Source organism: Odocoileus virginianus, chromosome 2 (genome assembly GCF_023699985.2).
Source record: "Odocoileus virginianus isolate 20LAN1187 ecotype Illinois chromosome 2, Ovbor_1.2, whole genome shotgun sequence".
NCBI lineage: Eukaryota > Metazoa > Chordata > Mammalia > Artiodactyla > Cervidae > Odocoileus > Odocoileus virginianus.
Genome location: NC_069675.1, coordinates 3292006 through 3311100, shown reverse-complemented (window position 1 = coordinate 3311100; position 19095 = coordinate 3292006). Strand labels below are relative to the sequence as shown.

The 19095-nt window shown below is 38.1% G+C and overlaps 1 protein-coding gene across 2 annotated transcripts in view; it reads left to right on the top strand.

Moving 5' to 3' along the window:
* TMEM131 (transmembrane protein 131) overlaps positions 1-19095 on the top strand; it is a 171297-nt gene that overhangs the window by 45241 nt on the left and 106961 nt on the right. For both annotated transcript variants that reach the window (XM_070474615.1, XM_070474608.1), the window contains exon 2: positions 12205-12266. In XM_070474615.1, the coding sequence (XP_070330716.1) occupies positions 12205-12266 (62 nt within the window). The remainder of the gene's footprint in view (positions 1-12204; positions 12267-19095) is intronic.

The following is a 19095-nucleotide window of genomic DNA, read 5'->3' as shown; positions in this document are numbered from 1 at the left end:
ACAGAAATATAGATCAATGGAACAGAATAGAAAGCCCAGGGATAAATTCACGAACCTATGGACACCTTATCTTCGACAAAGGAGGCAAGGATATACAATGGAAAAAAGACAACCTCTTTAACAAGTGGTGCTGGGAAAACTGGTCAACCACTTGTAAAAGAATGAAACTAGAACACTTTCTAACACCATACACAAAAATAAACTCAAAATGGATTAAAGATCTAAATGTAAGACCAGAAACTATAAAACTCCTAGAGGAGAACATAGGCAAAACACTCTCTGACATAAATCACAGCAGGATCCTCTATGACCCACCTCCCAGAATATTGGAAATAAAAGCAAAAATAAACAAATGGGACCTAATGAAACTTAAAAGCTTTTGCACAACAAAGGAAACTATAAGTAAGGTGAAAAGACAGCCCTCAGATTGGGAGAAAATAATAGCAGATGAAGCAACAGACAAAGGATTAATCTCAAAACTATACAAGCAACTCCTGAAGCTCAATTCCAGAAAAATAAATGACCCAATCAAAAAATGGGCTAAAGAACCAAACAGACATTTCTCCAAAGAAGACATACAGATGGCTAACAAACACATGAAAAGATGCTCAACATCACTCATCATCAGAGAAATGCAAATCAAAACCACAATGAGGTACCATTACACGCCAGTCAGGATGGCTGCTATCCAACAGTCTACAAGCAATAAATGCCAGAGAGGGTGTGGAGAAAAGGGAACCCTCTTACACTGTTGGTGGGAATGCAAACTAGTACAGCCACTATGGAGAAGAGTGTGGAGATTTCTTAAAAAACTGGAAATAGAACTGCCATATGACCCAGCAATACCACTTCTGGGCATACACACTGAGGAAACCAGATCTGAAAGAGACGTGTACCCCAATGTTCATCACAGCACTGTTTATAATAGCCAGGACATGGAAGCAACCTAGATGCCCATCAGCAGATGAATGGATAAGGAAGCTATGGTACATATACACCGTGGAATATTACTCAGCCCTTAAAAAGAATTCATTTGAATCAGTTCTAATGAGATGGATGAAACTGGAGCCCATTATACAGAGTGAAGTAAGCCAGAAAGATAAAGAACATTACAGCATACTAACACATATATATGGAATTTAGAAAGATGGTAACGATAACCCTATATGCAAAACAGAAAAAGAGACTCAGATGTACAGAACAGACTTGTGGACTCTGTGGGAGAAGGCGAGGGTGGGATGTTTCAAAAGAACAGCATGTATATTATCTATAGTGAAACAGATCACCAGCCCAGGTGGGATGCATGAGACAAGTGCTCGGGCCTGGTGCACTGGGAAGACCCAGAGGAATCAGGTGGAGAGGGAGGTGGGAGGGGGGATTGGGATGGGGAATACATGTAACTCCATGGCTGATTCATGTCAATGTATGACAAAACCCACTGAAATGTTGTGAAGTAATTAGCCTCCAACTAATAAAAATAAATGAAAAGGAAAAAAAAAAGTCAAAAATTTAAAAAAATGTAAAAAAAAAAATATCCATACTACAGTCTGAACTGTTGACTATATTGACAGAATTTTTAATGATATTCCTTTACTGGCTTTATATCTATAGGAAGTGTAGTTGTGTCTAGTCTTTCATTTCTTACATTTCTAATATGTGACTCTTCTTTACTGTCAAATCCGACTAGAGGTGTATCAGTTTTATTCATCTTGTCAAACAAAACTTTGATTTCTTTGATTTTTCTTTATTTTCTGCTGTTTTGATTTACATTTATTTTAGGTTTAATTTGCTCTACATTTTCTTATTTCTTATATTGGTCACTTCTTTGGGCATGTGGAATAAGAATTATATTGATAAGACATGCATGATTCTTACTATGATTCTAATAAGAATATAATATTTACTGTATACATATCTGGAGTGCAGGTATCACATGTATACACCATATATCTCATAGTATATGATTGCATGTTGGACGTACTCACAAGGTAAAATCCCTGCACAATAATTGAGTTCGCATGTTGATTGACAGTTTAAGATGGCTGCAATGTCACTTTAGTCATAGACACTTAAGCGGTTTATTATTTTTGTCCCAATCTGTGGCAGCAGTTGGTATACCGAACGCCTCTACAACCAATATTTCCAATGAACATAAGTAACTAGATTTACTTACTTTTATTGTGGTTTTATTTAAAAGTGAATATGTTTAAACATTCAAATTTTTATAAGTCTTGTATAAATTATTTCCTTTTTTGTAGGCTTTTTATTTGGAATATTTTCAAATGTTCAGGAAATTTTTAAGGATAAAAATAGAATAAAAAAATATTTACCTTTACGGAGCTTCACCTATTGTTGACAGTTTGCCCCATTTGCTTTATCGTTTGCTATGTATTCTCCCCTCCCACACACATATGTGTATGTCAAAAAATGAATTTCTGTGCATGAAAGAACTACACAGCTTAAAGCTCTTATGGAGTAGTATTGTGTCCCATGGCTCCACAATATTTAAAATGCCATTTAGGCAAACTATTAAGTAAAAAATTAGGGAATAGAACCAAAACCATGCACTGTCTTTTTGTTGTGTTGAATTTTAAAGTATTGAGCTATAATTCTTTGAGATATAGTCCCATATCATAAATTCATGCTTTTAAAGTGTACCATTGAGTGTTTTAGTATATTCACATTTTCTGCAACCATCCCCACGATCTAATTTCAAAATATTTTCAACACCCCCAGAAAGAAACTTCATCCACATTAGATTCACACCCCATTTCCTCCTAGCAACTGTTCAATCTACCTTTATTTCTATAGATTTTCCTATTCTGGACATTTCATATAATATATGTGTTCTTTTGTATCTGACTTAGTTTATTTAGCCTTATATTTTCAAGGACCATCCATGTTGTAGCATGTGTCAGTAGTTCATTGTTCATTGTATGCGTGTTTGTGTTGGGGGGGCTGAGAACTATCCCATTGTGTGTCTGTGTGTGTGTGTGTGTGGCTGAGGACTATCCCATTGTGTGTGTGTGTGTGTGTGTGTGTGTGTGTGTGTGTGTGTGTGTGGCTAAGGACTATCCCATTGTGTGTGTGTGTGGCTGAGGACTATCCAATTGTGTGTGTGTGTGTGTGTGTGTGTGGCTGAGGGCTATCCCATTGTGTGTGTGTGTGTGTGTGTGTGTGTGTGTGTGTGTGGCTGAGGACTATCCCATTGTGTGTGTGTGTGTGGCTGAGGGCTATCCATTGTGTGTGTGTGTGTGGCTGAGGACTATCCCATTGTGTGTGTGTGTGTGTGTGGCTGAGGGCTATCCCATTGTGTGTGTGTGTGTGTGTGTGTGGCTGAGGACTATCCCATTGTGTGTGTGTGTGGCTGAGGACTATCCAATGTGTGTGTGTGTGTGTGTGTGTGGCTGAGGGCTATCCCATTGTGTGTGTGTGTGTGTGTGTGTGTGTGGCTGAGGACTATCCCATTGTGTGTGTGTGTGTGGCTGAGGGCTATCCCATTGTGTGTGTGTGTGTGTGTGTGGCTGAGGACTATCCCATTGTGTGTGTGTGTGTGTGTGTGTGGCTGAGGGCTATCCCATTGTGTGTGTGTGTGTGTGTGTGTGTGTGTGGCTGAGGACTATCCCATTTTGTGTGTGTGTGTGTGTGGCTGAGGACTATCCCATTGTGTGTGTGTGTGTGTGTGTGTGTGTGTGTGGCTGAGGACTATCCCATTGTGTGTGTGTGTGTGTGGCTGAGGGCTATCCCATTGTGTGTGTGTGTGTGTGTGGCTGAGGACTATCCCATTGTGTGTGTGGCTGAGGACTATCCCATTGTGTGTGTGTGTGTGTGTGTGTGTGTGTGTGGCTGAGGGCTATCCCATTGTGTGTGTGTGTGTGTGTGTGGCTGAGGACTATCCCATTGTGTGTGTGTGTGTGTGTGTGTGGCTGAGGACTATCCCATTGTGTGTGTGTGTGTGTGGCTGAGGACTATCCCATTGTGTGTGTGTGTGTGTGTGTGGCTGAGGACTATCCCATTGTGTGTGTGTGTGTGTGTGTGTGTGTGTGTGTGTGTGTGGCTGAGGACTATCCCATTGTGTGTGTGTGTGTGTGTGTGTGTGTGTGTGTGTGGCTGAGGACTATCCCATTGTGTGTGTGTGTGTGTGTGTGTGTGTGGCTAAGGACTATCCCATTGTGTGTGTGTGTGTGGCTGAGGACTATCCAATTGTGTGTGTGTGTGTGTGTGTGTGGCTGAGGGCTATCCCATTGTGTGTGTGTGTGTGTGTGTGTGGCTGAGGACTATCCCTGTGTGTGTGTGTGTGTGTGTGTGTGTGTGTGTGGCTGAGGACTATCCCATTGTGTGTGTGTGTGTGTGGCTGAGGACTATCCCATTGTGTGTGTGTGTGTGTGTGTGTGTGTGTGGCTGAGAACTATTCCATTCTGTGGACTCACCACGTTTTGTTTGCCATTCCTCTGTCAGTGGACACTCAGGTTGTCTCTGTTTTTTGGCTATTGTGAATAGTACTGTTGGAACATTCGTGGGTAAGTTTTTGTACATGTGTTTTTAGTTCTCTTGTTTATATATATGAGTAGAATGGTTTTGTTTATGGTAACTCTGTATTTACCTTTTTGAATAACTGCCAAACTGTTTTCCAAAGTGGCTATTTTTAGTTTTCCACTTTTTTCCACTTTTCCACGTTTTCCATTTTTTACTCCAACCAGCAACTTACAGCTTTCCAATTTATCCACACCCTCACCAATACTTATTACTGTCTGTCTTTTTAATTATTGCCGTCCTAGTATGTGTGAATTGGTACCTTGTTTTGATTTTGATTTGTATTTCCCTGAGGACTAATTCTGAACATTTTATGTGCTTATTGGCAATTTGTCTTCTTTTAGAGAAATATTTATTCAGATCTCTCTTTTTTTTTTAAGTTGAAATATTCGTCTTTGCGGGGAGGGGGGTGAATTCCATATATTCTGTGTACAGATATCTTATCTTAACAGATAAATAATTTGCAAAAATCTTCAGTCCTCTGGGTTGTCTTTTCACTTTCTTGATAGTGCCCTTTGAACCGCAGGAATTTTAATTTTGATGAGGTCCAAGTTATGTGTTTTTCTTTGCTTAGCTATCCTAGCTTCAGAAACATCGTCTAATTCAAGGTTATGAAGATTTACCCATGTTATCTTCTAAGAGTTTTAGAACTTTAGCTCATACACCAAGGTCTTTGCTCATTTCGAGTTAATTTTTACATACAGTGTGAGGTAGGGTCCAGCTTCATTCTTTCACATGTAGATCCCTGTTGTCCTAACTCTACTTACTGAAAGCATTATCCATTCTTCTTTGTGCCATAAATGAATTGATCGTAAGTATGAGGGTTTCTTTCTGGATTCTCACTTCTGTTGATCTCCATGTTTATTTTTATTCCTAGTAGCACACTGTCTTGATTACTGTAGCTTTGTAGGAAGTTTTGAAATCATGAAGTTAAGAGTTCTCCATTGTGTTCTTCTTTGTCAAGGTTGTTTTGGCTATTAAGGATTTTTCTCACTTTCTTAAGAGCTTTAGGATCAGTTTGGGGGGAAAAAGTGGGATTTTGATAACAATTGCATTGAATCTAAGATAACTTAGGGAGTATTACAGTCTTTACATTGTTAAGTATTCCAGCCTATGTCGTTCTATTTATTTAGGTCTTTAATTTCTTTCACTGAAGCTTTGCAGTGTAAAGTATATTAGTCTTACACTTGATCATGATGTATAAGCCTCTGTATGTTGCTAGAAGCGTATTTTGTATTTTCTCGAGGACTTGATATCCATATGCATAAGGGATATTGAGCTATAGCTTCCTTTTCTGTGATAACTTTCTCTGACTCTGGTATCAGTATTAAGGCCTCAGAATGTGTTGGGAAGTGTCTACCTCCCCTGCTTCATTTTGGAAGTTTGTGAAGCCTTGGTATAACTTCTTCTTTAGGCATTTGGTGGAATGAAACCATTTGTCCCTAGGTTTTACTTTGTAGAAGAGTTTTAGTTAGAAATTCAGTCTCTATTCCAGGCCCATTCAGGTTTATTCTCAACTTAATTTCGGTAGTTTGTGTTTTTCCAGGTGTTTGTCCGTGCATCTAACTCGTTGGTGAGCAGTTGTTCCTAGTTATTCTCTTGTTTACCTGTTTCTGTAAGGTTGGCAGGTGCCTTTTATTTCTGTAAGGTCGATAGTTGTTCAGTGGCCCAATTGTGTCTGACTCTTTGTGACCCCGTGGACTGCAGCATGCCAGGCTTCACTGTCCTTCACTGTCTTTCAGAGTTTGCTTAAACTCATGTCCTTGAGTTGGTGATGACGTATTTACTTACAGCGTTCGTTGTTTCAATGACTTACAGACGATGTCTGGAAACAGGCACTGTATCTGTCATCATTTGCTTAGTCAGAGAAAAGACTCTACCCAAAAGGCAAAAACTGTGTTATAAATTATCCCTAATTACAGCAGAGAAAGATTTGCCTTTAAAGTGGAGGTGTTTTTGTCTTATTCTTTACTAAAATGCAGTGAGGAAGTAAACTCAATTTCTAATCTTCTGTTTTGAATATAAGTGATTAAATAACTGACATACTTTTTTCCACAGAAAAGAAATATCTTTGTTACTCTCAGATATCATAGTGATGTAGGTGAATGTGAGAAGTTTAAAGTACATCTTACGGAGCTCAATTTCATAGAGTGAATGCTAGTAGAATCCTAAAAGCCAGAAGTCAAACCCCTTGTGTTTATGTATCCTGCTTTCCTCCTTTTGTGTAGGAATATAGGCCTGATTTTAAAAGTTAGGTCGCTTGAAGGTACTGCTGGTTTTGAGCATTAGCATCACTTTATTTTGAAAGTAAACAGTTACGGATGTAGAGGCTTAGTTTCTGAGGTCCCATGGTTGAAATTTATGGCCCCTCTCAAGCCGCTTTCTTGCTGAGTGACCTTGAGCCTAACCCCACTGAACCTTTATCTTCAAACGGAATCCATAATATCTATGTCATAAAATTAGTTTGACGTTCAGTAACACAGTGATCGATAATTATTAGGGTTTTTTCCTGCACTAGGTCTTTGCTGTGGCACTCAGGCTTCCTCTAGTTACAGCACACACGGTTTCTCTAGTTGCAGTGTGCTGGCTTAGTTGCCATGCGGCATGTGGGATCTTAGTTCCCCAGCCAGGGAGCAAACCCACATCCCTGCTCTGGAAGGCAGATTCTTAATCACTGGACCACCAGGAAAGTCCCCTAAACATCATTCTTTCTTCTACATCTGGTTGCTGCTCTAACTGGAAAACATTGGGACAGTTTAGAATTCCATTAGCGTATAAAATAAGGGACAGAAATCCTCAGGAGAGGAAGTATCTGTCCTTTGTGGTTTCCAATCTAGAGATGTGGCGATATGGGAATTTGACTTGCTTGGGTTCCTTTTTGTAATTTATATTAGTAACTGTTAACACATTAAATGATTAAGTACATATCTAGTGTCACTTCTGCTTTTCTAGATATATAATTTAAAGTTATTAAGATTGATCACTTAAAGTAAAATACTCTGTTTTATGCCAGAGTTGAATCCTGTTCATTTCTGCATCCTTTAAGGAAAGCTGTTGATGTATAACACAATATCCTCCTTTTAGGAGTTTATAATAGCTGCTGGTCTTTTTTCCTTTTCTTTTTTTTCCACCTAAGGTATCTCATGTATTTTTTCTTAAAGCTCCTAATTATATTATTATATTAGGTATTATATACCCAAATTATATTACTACTTTTCTATATTTAGGAAAGCTCTCTTTAGTTAGGTAAAGGTCTGACCTTGGTTGTTGATGGAATCTTACGTGATGGTTGTTGTATCATAACTAATGTTGTTGTTTGGTCACTAAGTTGTGTCTGACTGTTTGTGACCCCATGGACTACAGCATCCCAGACTTCCCTGTCCTTCACTGTCTCCTGGAGTTTGCACAAACTCATGTCCATTGAGTCGGTGATGCCATCCAACCATCTCATACTCTGTCGCCCCCTTCTCCTGCCCTCAGTCTTTCCCAGCATCGGGGTCTTTTTCGGTGAATTGACTCTTCGCAGCAGGTGGTCAGAGTATTGGAGCTTCAGCATCAGTCCCTCCAGTGAATATTCAGGGTTGATTTTCTTTAGGATTGACTGGTTTGATCTCCTTTGCTGTGCATCGGACTCTCAAGAGTTTTCTCCAGCACCACAATTCAAAAGCATCAGTTCTTTGGCTGTTAGCCTTTTTTATGGTCCAACTCTTACATCTGTACACGACTCCTTGAAAAACCATAACTCTAATGGCAGCCACCAAATATAGCACATTTCTGTTACTTTTTCTTTGTCTCTACTAGCTAGATGGAAAGCTTCTAACTGGGAGTTAAATTTTTTGTCTGTTATATTGTGGGTGTCTGGCTATTTCAGTTAATTCTTGTTTGGTCATTGTGTCCTTGCATCAGTATACCTGTGTTCAACAAGAGCATAACAAAAAGGTTTTCTGGATCACCTAAAATGTCACTTTATGTTAAAAGGAGGGGGAAGTGATGAGAAATGGATGAGTATGCTGGGCATAGCCTTTTATTTCACAGTCCTTTTTTTTTTTTTTTTAATAGTCTGTTGCTTTATTTGGATACATTTTTGTATACTCCAGATGTACTCTCTGTCAGTAATTCCCTTGTAGCCGTTAGCTCTGATCTTAGTTTGGAAATTCAACCTCAAGCTAGGACTAGAGAGAATCAAGGAATTCATTTGTATCAGTGGATGCAGATAACCAGTACTTGTGCCTGAGCAAAAAGATGGAATTTCATTCACACACAGAATTATTGAACGTTCTCTGTATATGAGGAACCGGTGAGGAATGCTCCTCAGGGTAGAGCAAGTTGGCACTGAGGTTGAAGAGAAACACAAGAAATGGAAGGACAGGGGTTTCCGCAAAATAAAATCAGGGTGCTATTATCAAAGTAAGAAGAAATGGATGCTCAACAGGCAGCAAAGACACATCCAAGTAGGTGAAGTGATGTAATTAATTCGCTGCATCTTGGCTGCCCCCTGACTTTCAGCTTTGGTCACACTGGAAAAGCCAGGTACATGGGATTAGACAGTAGGCTTCTTCCTGAAGACACAAAGACCAGCAAAGAGGAGTCAGGGAGGGTCAGATTAAACCAAGTAAAACACCACTGTTTCGTGGGTTTTAAAAAATAGGCTTTCATCTTAGAACAGTTTTAGATTTACATAAAAATCCCAAATATAGTACAGAGTTCCCATATACCCCTTGCCTAGTTTGCCCTATTATTAACATCTCATATGGTCTTTTTTTTTCTTTTTACAATTGAACCAGTTTTAGTACATTATTATTAAGTTCATATTTTATTCAAGTTTCCTCAGTTTTTACCTAAATGAAAAGTTTTTCCCTTTTCTTTTTCAGAATGCCATCCAAAATACAGCATTACATTTAGTAATCATGTCTCGTTAGGCTTCTTTGATCTGTGACAGTTTCTCAGATGTTTCTTATATTTGATGACCTCAACAGTTTTCAGGAGTGTACCGATCAAGTGTTTTTCTAGAATGTCCCTCAGCTGGGATTTGTCTGATGTTTTTCTCATGATGAGTCTGGAGTTACATGATTTTGGGAGGGAGACCACAGAGATAAAGTGCCATTTTTCTTACAGCATGTCAAGGGTACTGTCCCCATGACTTTTACTCTGGATGTTGACCTTGATCATCTGACTGAGGTAACATTTGTCAGGTTTCTCCATTGTAAAGTTACTCTTTTTTTCCTCTTTTCCATTCTTTGGAAGGGGTCATCATGTGCATCCCATGCTTAAGGAATGGGCAGTTATGTTCCACTTTCTAAGTAAAAGAGCTTCTACATAAATTATTTAAAATTCTTCTCCACCATTATTTATTTATTCATACATTCATTCGTTTATACCAGTGTAGACTCATACATATTTATTTTATACTTTGGGTTTTAATCCAGTACTACTTGACTTTATTGCTCAAGTTGTTGTAGCTTTGGCCATATGGGAACTCTTCCTGTTAACTCTTATATCTCTCTGACATTTCCACATCAATGGAGGATTTTTTGTTTTGTCTTTTCTTTTTCTTAAGCACTTTCTTTCTGGCACAAGTTTCACTTTGTGTATTTCGCTCCCCCTACCCCCCACCGCCACCCCAGTCCTAGATTCAGCCATTTCTGTAAGAAGCCCCCATTCCTTTTATTGGAGAATGGTATTAGGACCCAAGATCTGTGTGCTGTATATATGCTTTTTGCTGTTAGGCTGTAATATATGTGTGTATACCTACCAGTGTATAGGCACATCAGTAAATGTTTCTACAGGTAACCATCAGTATCTTTGTTACACTCAACATGAGTTTGTGCTGATGTTGTTAACTCTAATCCATTACCAGGTGGATCACTCTAGCCTCCTTCCCTTGCTTTTTTGTGAACTCTCATTCAAACAGTGAGAAGTCTGCCAATCACCATCCACCATCCATATATTCAATGGTTGAATTCTAGAATACATGTAGAGCAGCATCCGGATGGTTAACCCAAACCCCTGTGGAAAATAACTTTATCACCTAAAGATAGTGCTTATGTGCAGTTTCATTTGCCTTTAGTCTTACTGATTCCACTCATTTCCAAATTACTTAGGTCAGCACCTTTCACCTCACCCCCTTCCATGAGATGGTTTCATACTTTTGGAATAGAAATAAGTGGTTTTGTCATATTCTGCAGTCTGCCCTGGGATTCCTCATCTCCTCAATGATTTTTTTAAACTGCTTACAGTAGGTTCACTGTGTTGTAAAGTTCTGTTTTTAATAAATGCATAGGGTCAAATGCATCTCACATGGCAGTGTCATGTAGAAGACTGCTTTGAAAAATACCATATGGTTTCCTTATTTCACTCTTCCTTTCTCTCCAAACCCCTCATAACCACTGACCTTATTACCATCTCTATAGTGTTGCTTTTTCCAGAATGTCATATACTTAAAATCATAGAGCATGCAGCCCTTTCTTTTACTTTTTATCATTGAGTAATACTCCATTGAATGGATAATCTACATTTGTCTCTGTTGTTGTTGTTATTTAGTTGCTAAATTGTGTCTGACTGTTTGTTACCCCATGGACTCCAGCATGCCATGCTCTTCTATCATTCACTGTCTCCCAGAATTTGCTTATATTCATGGTCATTGAGTAGGTGATACTATCTAACCATCTCATCCTCTGCTGGCCCCTTCTCCTTTTGCCCTCAATCTTTCCCAATATCAGGGTCTTTTCCAGTGAGTTGGCTCTTTGCATCAGGTGGCCAGAGTATTGGAGCTTCAGCTCCAGCATCAGTCCTTCCAGTGAATATTCAGGGTTGATTTCCTTTAGGATTGACTGGTTTGATCTCCTTGCAGTCCATTGAACTCTCAGGAGTCTTCTCCGGCACCACAATTAGAAAGCATCAATTCTTCAGCACCTAGCCTTCTTAATGGTCCATCTTTCACATCTGTACATGACTACTGGAAAGCCATAGCTTTGACTATATGGACCTTTGTCGGCAAAGTGATATCTCTGCTTTTTATTATGCTATCTAGATTTGTCATAGCTTTCCTTCCAAGAAGCAAGCATCTTTTAATTGCATTGCTGCAGTTACCATCTTCAGTGATTTTTTGGAGCCCCTGAAAACATAATCTGTCGTTGCTTCCACTTTTTCCCCTGCTATTTGCTCTTAAGTGATGGGACCAGATGCCATGATCTTAGTTCTTTTAATGATGAATTTCAGGCCAACTTTTTCTTTACTCACCTATTGAAGGACATCTTGATTGTGTCCAGTTTTTGAAGGTTATGAACAAACCTGCTTATAAGGAGTTGCTTGCAGATTTTTGTGTAGACGTAAGTTTTCAAATCAGTTAGGTAAATACTTGGAGCACAATTACTGCAGCTAGTTGAACTTTATTTCATGCTTTCTGGCAGTATAGCAGGAATAAATATTTTGTGAGTGGCTTACATAGTTTGTAGGTTGTTAAAACTACTTTCTAACTGGATTGTTTTAGTTCAAGCATTTCATAGTTACTCAAATCCTGAAGTATTAGTTACATTTTCCTCTTTAACCATCACCATCAAGCAGTAGTATGTTTTAAAAGTATTAGCTTGTAGCAATTATTAAATTAAAAGATTTTGTTTAAATGAAATTTCTTTTCCTGATAAGTGACAGTCTGTTTTGTTTCCATTACAGCATTTATTCAGTCGGAGAGCATAATAGAAGTGCTGCGTTTTGATGATGGAGGGCTTCTACAGGTAATTTTATTTTAAGTTTGAAGAATTATTCAAGGCTCATTGTCAAGCCTTGAATAAAATCTGATTATTATTTTTCTTTTAAAATGTAACTGGTTCAAATGAAATATATTTTATGAGCTTTATATGCAGACAGGTCAGTAGAGTCATGAGTAATAATAAAAACCTTCTTAGCTGTGTGAATTATGTTTTAAATTAAATATTTGTAGGGGATGTTGGGAGGATAGGTAGCGAGTGTCAGATCAGGAGCAGTGGAATTGCTGGTAAACTCTATGAGTATGGAACCAGTAAGGAAAACACATGAATTCGGATGCTGGACCTTAGATATTTATCTGGAAGAGAACTCCAGGGGGTATATGTACTGTAGATTTACATCTATGTCATCCTTCCCCTTGCCATCCTAAGCCATGTCTTTAAATACATTGTGCATAAAATTAGGAAGTGTGATCTGATAAAAACCCTATCCTTCCTTTCACATCTAGCTCACATATCACCATGAAGCCTATCTTAGTCTTCCCAGCTCAAAAATCAGTTCTGGGATTTCAGAACTGAAAGAGACAATAAATGACATTTTAACCACTCCTGATTTTCATAGCTGATTTTCTCGTTTCTTCAAAACTTTTACCATATTCTATGCTTATCCTATAGTATTACCACCTTCATAATAATAAGAACATGTGTTTTCAAGTGTCATGTTATTTGGTAACATGACTGATAATTTTTTACTTTTTATATTCAAGGGAAACCAAGATTTAAAGGTTTTAGAAAGTTGCTCAAAATTTCATGACTTCGCAGTAATGGGACTGGTATTAGAATTCTGTTCTTCTCACTTCGGGTGTGGTAGAGATATATTTGTGATTGTTCATATCTCTGTTACATGATGCTGCCAGTGATGTATTTGTTTACTTAATTATAAACTAAATACATGACTTAAATATGGTTCTGAAAAAAACATTTCCTGAAGCTCATAATGAGGGCAGGAAAGTAAAAATTAAAGTTTGATCAAGGCAGTAGAGAAATAATTCTGCTAGGGGCCTGGAGTAAGATTTTTCTTTGTGTTGTAGTGTAAATTTAGGTTTTAGACACTAAGACAAAGAAGCAAGGAAAAAAGTGATGGGTCATAAGGTTCTTTTTCTCTGACAGTGAAGCAAATAGATGCTTTGCATGACAACTGTTTCCCTGCTTCTAAATTTTTAGATTAACTTACGCTACTTGTACGTAAGATGTTAAGAACCACATACATCTGGCACTGGCTACCTTGTACTTACAAAACGTCTTTGTGTGGCTTTTTATGTTTTAAAAATGAATAAACAAGATATATAATGATCTCAGGGTTTGTAAAGCCACCTTGTGAGAAAATGATCTTAGTCTCCTTTTTTCTAGTTCTTTAATCTCTTGCAGGGTAAGAACTTGGAGAACCTATAGGAATGACCATTTAAAAAATCTCACTTTTGGTGATTTGTAGGATCTAGAGAGCAGGCAACTCAGTACTGAATTTCTAAAAACAATTCTCCAAGTGTAGTTCTGTATTACTGATTAAAGATGGATTTATGTCTTTTAGAAGCTAGACATACGGGTTGCAAGCAGATAACCCATTTTGAAAATTCTGAAGCTTGACGTGTCTTGCTGGTGGTGGGAGTGGGGGTCTGTCAATCCATAACTAAAAGGACTTGGGTGTGGAAGCACTTATCACCTGGGATGTCATTTGCTCATACTCCTTGGGTCAGCTGCTGTGCTTGGACCAGAGCTGGGGGTGACTTCAGAATTCTATACCAAAGATAATTTTAGACTGGAATGTTAAGGGCAGGTAGTACTAAATTGGTAAAATCAGCCACAGTGAAACCTCATTCAGACTCTTGCAGAGTGCCTGATGTTGGGGTGCTATATCTTGGATTGTGGATTATAATGGATTATATATCTTCAAGTAACAAAATATTAGACCCTTTGAATAGAAATGTGTAAGAATCATTCATTTTAATGTTGAAGGATATTTCCTAGGAATAGCAGTTTTGATTTTGATGTAATGTCGTTCTTTCTGGCAATAATTTGCCATTAAGTTCAGCTGTTTCTTAAACAGCTCCTGGTTCCTTGTGATTAGAACAACAGTATGTACACGTAATATTTCTGTAGCAGAATATATATCAGGTTTCTCCAAATTAAACTAAAGCTAGTGCAAGGAAAGAGTCAAAACAGCAGCTTTGTTTGACATGATTTAAAATTAGAATTTTGCCTGAGAGTATTGCCTCCCAGATAGTGGAATTTATGTTATATTTTTGTGTTTTGGCTCATAGTGATTTTTTAAAAATATACACAGTATTTTTAATCATTAGAGAAATACAAATTAAACCACATTACTAATGCTATTAAAATGTCTCAAATAAGAAATACTGACAAAACCAAATGATCATGAAGGCCTAAGACAATAAGAACATTTATTGCTACTGTCAGTTCAAAATTAAACAGTCATTTTGAAAAATCATCTGAGAGAGTTACTTTTCAGTTCAGTCAGTCAGTCATGTCCAACTCTTTGCAACCCCATGGACTGCCATAGTGATTTTTTAAGTCCTAAAAATTAATTGATGATATGTCAACAAAAATTGTTCCAACTCATAAAAAATTTGCTAGGAAAATTGGAGTTGATTTACTTGTTTTTTAAAGATGAGGAAGACAAGGCCCATAGAAGTTAAATAATTTGCTCAGTATTCAGTTGTTAGAGCAAGAATCTGGCATCTAGTAATTACACAGCTTCCTGGTATCAGAGCTCTTTCCACAGAAGGACACATGTGCAGTTCTTTCCAGTGCGTCCCTCATGTCACCGCTGGTGATACCAGGGTACGACTAGAAACCGCAGCAGTCCTCTTAGCCCACGTGTGCTGTGGGTGGCGCTTTGGCCGTTGTCGTTCCTGGCTGGCAGGGCTCCTAAGCTTTGGTATATAGAACAAGGAAGCTAAATTCATTTCTTAGATGAGAACAAGATGAGCACAAATAACTTGGATTCTTCCTCAGGAACTTGCTGAGAATCCCAATTGACACATAATCATAAAAAAAAAAAAATCTGTTGAGGAGCAGTGTGGAAAAAATTATAGTAGAGAGCATACTTAACAGTGAAATGCTACAAGTTTTATCTCTAAGATGAAGACTGGGTTAGAGATGCCCACTAAATACTACTGATATTCAACATCATCCTAATTGTAGCCAGTAAGGCAAGAAAAATAATCAAAAACTTAAAAGGATTGGAAAGGAGGAAATAAAAACGTTATTCACCTCAGATTATGATAAGTTTATGGAGGTAATCCAGAGTCTGGAGATAAGTTATTAGATTCAGTAAGCACTTTAGCAAGTTTTCTGGTTAACAGTTGACGTGTAAAAACAGAAGTGCATTTCTACATTTTATGTTGAACCATATGAATTAAACCACTTTTATAGATCAGAAAAGGCAACAGAGTCCAGCCCGACTCATACATATATGGATACTTGATTTATGAATCACTGAAGAATATTGGGGAACACTCAGTAAAGGGTGCTGGAACAAGTGAACATCTGTATGGGAGAAACATCTTATGGGAGGTCATCTATATGACCCTTCACCAATAACAAAATAGTATAACTATTTTGGAACCCTGGAGTCTTTTGAAGGCTTATAACTTCAAGGAGAAGGCTTGGGGTAAATTAGAGTAGAGTATAGCCCGTTTCAGCTCTTAGCATAAAAGCAGTTACCTACCCTCACCCACTGGTCCCATGGCAGGCCTCTGTGCAGTGTTTGTCAAACTGCTTGCCCGCAGCTTGCAGGAGCCTGGGTGGCCAAAAAGGGGCTCTGTCCTCCAAGTACTGGGGATTCCTGTCCTCACTGCTGCTTTTGATTTCAGACGTTAGACAAAGGGGCAGGTGGCCATTGTTGTCACAGCTCTCCCACTGTTAAAAAGTTCATCATGGTTGCAAAGAGTCGGACATGACTGAGCGACTTCCCTTTCACTTTCACTTTCATCCTTAAGTGACCCAGAAGATTTTTAAAAGTCTGACAACCTTCAAAAGCTATTGCATAATTGGCAGAAATTGGAAAAATCATTTTGAATGTTCAGGGAAGGGCCTGGGTTCATAAAAGACCTGAGAAGACCTTAAGGTTAGACCTCAGGCTAATCTTTGGCATAAATACAGCCTGCAAAAATCATAAAACCAAAAACAATAAACAGAAACAAGCAGGTGGCAAACTCTGGAAAAGGAGGAGACTGACATCCAGAGTCATTATGTTATTAGATTCAGATATCCAGTTTTAAACAAAAATCACAGTGTGTACTTGGTGGGAATGCAAACTAGTACAGCCACTATGGAGAACAGTGTGGAGATTCCTTAAACTGGAAATAGAACTGCCATATGGCCCAGCAATCCCACTCCTGGGCATACACACCGAGGAAACCAGATCTGAAAGAGACACATGCACCCCAGTGTTCATCGCAGCACTGTTTATTAATTGCCAGGACATGGAAGCAACGTAGATGCCCATCAGCAGACAAATGGATAAGAAAGCCATGGTACATATACACTATGGAATATTACTCAGCCATTAAAAAGAATTCATTTGAATCAGTTCTAATGAGATGGATGAAACTGGAGCCCATTATACAGAGTGAAGTAAGCCAGAAAGATAAAGAACATTACAGCATACTAACACATATATATGGGATTTAGAAAGATGGTAACGATAACCCTATATGCAAAACAGAAAAAGAGACACAGATGTACAGAACAGACTTCTGGACTCTGTGGGAGAAGGCAAGGGTGGGATGTTCTGAGAGAATAGCATTGAAACAAGTATACTATCAAGGGTGAAACAGATCACCAGCCCAGGCTGGATGCCTGAGACAGGTATTCAGGGCTGGTGCACTGGGAAGACCCAGAGGGATGGGATGGGGAGGGAGGCGGGAGGGGGGATCGGGATGGGGAACACATGTAAATCCATGGCTGATTCATGTCAATGTATGGCAAAAATCACTACAATATTTTAAAGTAATTAGCCTCCAACTAATAAAAATAAATGGGAAAAAAAAATCACTGTGTAAAAAGAAAAATGACTCATTCAAGCAAAAAAAATAAATCAACAGAAACCATCTCTGAAAAAGACCTGATAGCAGATCTACTGTACAAATTTAAAGTAGAAATACTTTAAAAGCAGTCATTTTGAGGATGGTCAAAGAGCTAAAGGAAGATGTGGAGAAAATCAAGAAAACACAACATATGAACAAAATGAAAATATCAATAGAAATGTAGAAAGCCTAAAAAAGTAAAAGAGGGTATGTTATCAAGATGGCAACATTGGCAGCCGTAGCTCTCATTATTGTTCAGAAACACTAACATGACAGTAACTATTGATACCAAAATACTTTGCTGGGAAATTAGAATCCATATAAGAAGCACAAGTACCCCTCGAAGGGCACAAGCCGAGGGCAGTGGGTTTCCCTGTTAGAATCATGCTGGCGTTTCTTTAATCATTCATCGTTTTGTTCCTCAGAATCGAGAATTTCCATAGTCTTATCTTCCAGCTTGATGATTCTTTCTTCTGCTTGCTCAAATCTGCCTTTGAATATCTCTAATGACGTTTTCATTTCAGTTATTGTACAACATTTCAGTTTCAGTTTTGTATTTAGTGTACAATATGGCTGTAGTTAATAATACTGTGTTATATACTTGAAATTTGCTCGGCTAGTAGTTCTTACTTGTTCTCACAAAAGAAAATTTTATGAAGTGATCATTTCACAATGTATATGTGTGTTAAAACATCACATTGTACACCTTAAATATAAATAATTCTTATTTTCCAATTATACCTCAGTGAAGCTGGGGAAAATAGAAATCAGAAAGAAAATTGAGCTGAACGTACAGTAACTGAAATGAAGAACTCTTGATTCTGAGGAACAGAAAGCTGAAAGGTTAAAGAAAAGCCACTGGATCCTAAGACCATCAAGTGGACCAACATACGCAGTGTCCTAAAAATAAAAAGAGAGAGAGAACACTTGAAGAAATAATGGCTGAAAATGTCACAAATTAATGTGAATGTAAGTATCCAAGAAGCTCAGTGAACTCCAAGTAAGATGAACTCAGAGGTGCACACTGGGACACGTTGAATCAGACCTTTAAAAGACAAAATCTTCAACAAGAGAAAAGGGACTCATCACGTGAAAAGGATCCTCAATAAGTTATTAAGAGATCTCTTATCACAAACTTTGGAGACCTGAAGGCAGTGGGCCCCATATTAAAAGGGCTACAAGGAAAAGACTATCAACCAAGAATCCTATTTCTGGCATACCTGTTCTTCAGAAGTGAGGGAGAAATTAAGACATTCCCAGATAAATAAAAGCTGAGGAAGCTCATTACCATTAGATGTAACCCTTGCCAGAAATGCTGAAGAGAGTCCTGCAGGTAAAAATGAAAGAACACTAAACAACGTACAGCCACGTGAAGAAATAAAGATCACAGTAGAAGTAAAAGCATGGGCAATTTACAACCTGGTATTATTGGAACAGTGGTTTCAAACTCCACTTTTTGTTTTCTGTGTTATTTAAGAGACTAATACATTAAAAAAAAAAAAACCCTAATAGTCTAAAAGCAACGATTAGTGCCACTTTGGTTTGTAACTTCACCTTTTGGTTTCTACATAAGACTAATATACTTAAAATAATATATATGGTTTTGGATACAAAGTATATAAAGAATAAATTTGTGACATCAACAACTGAAAGAAGTAGGGATGGAGCTGAAAAGAAGTACACATTGAGTGTGATTGAGTTAAAGCTGATAAAAATTCAAATTAAAGGGTTACAACTTTAGGATATTTGAT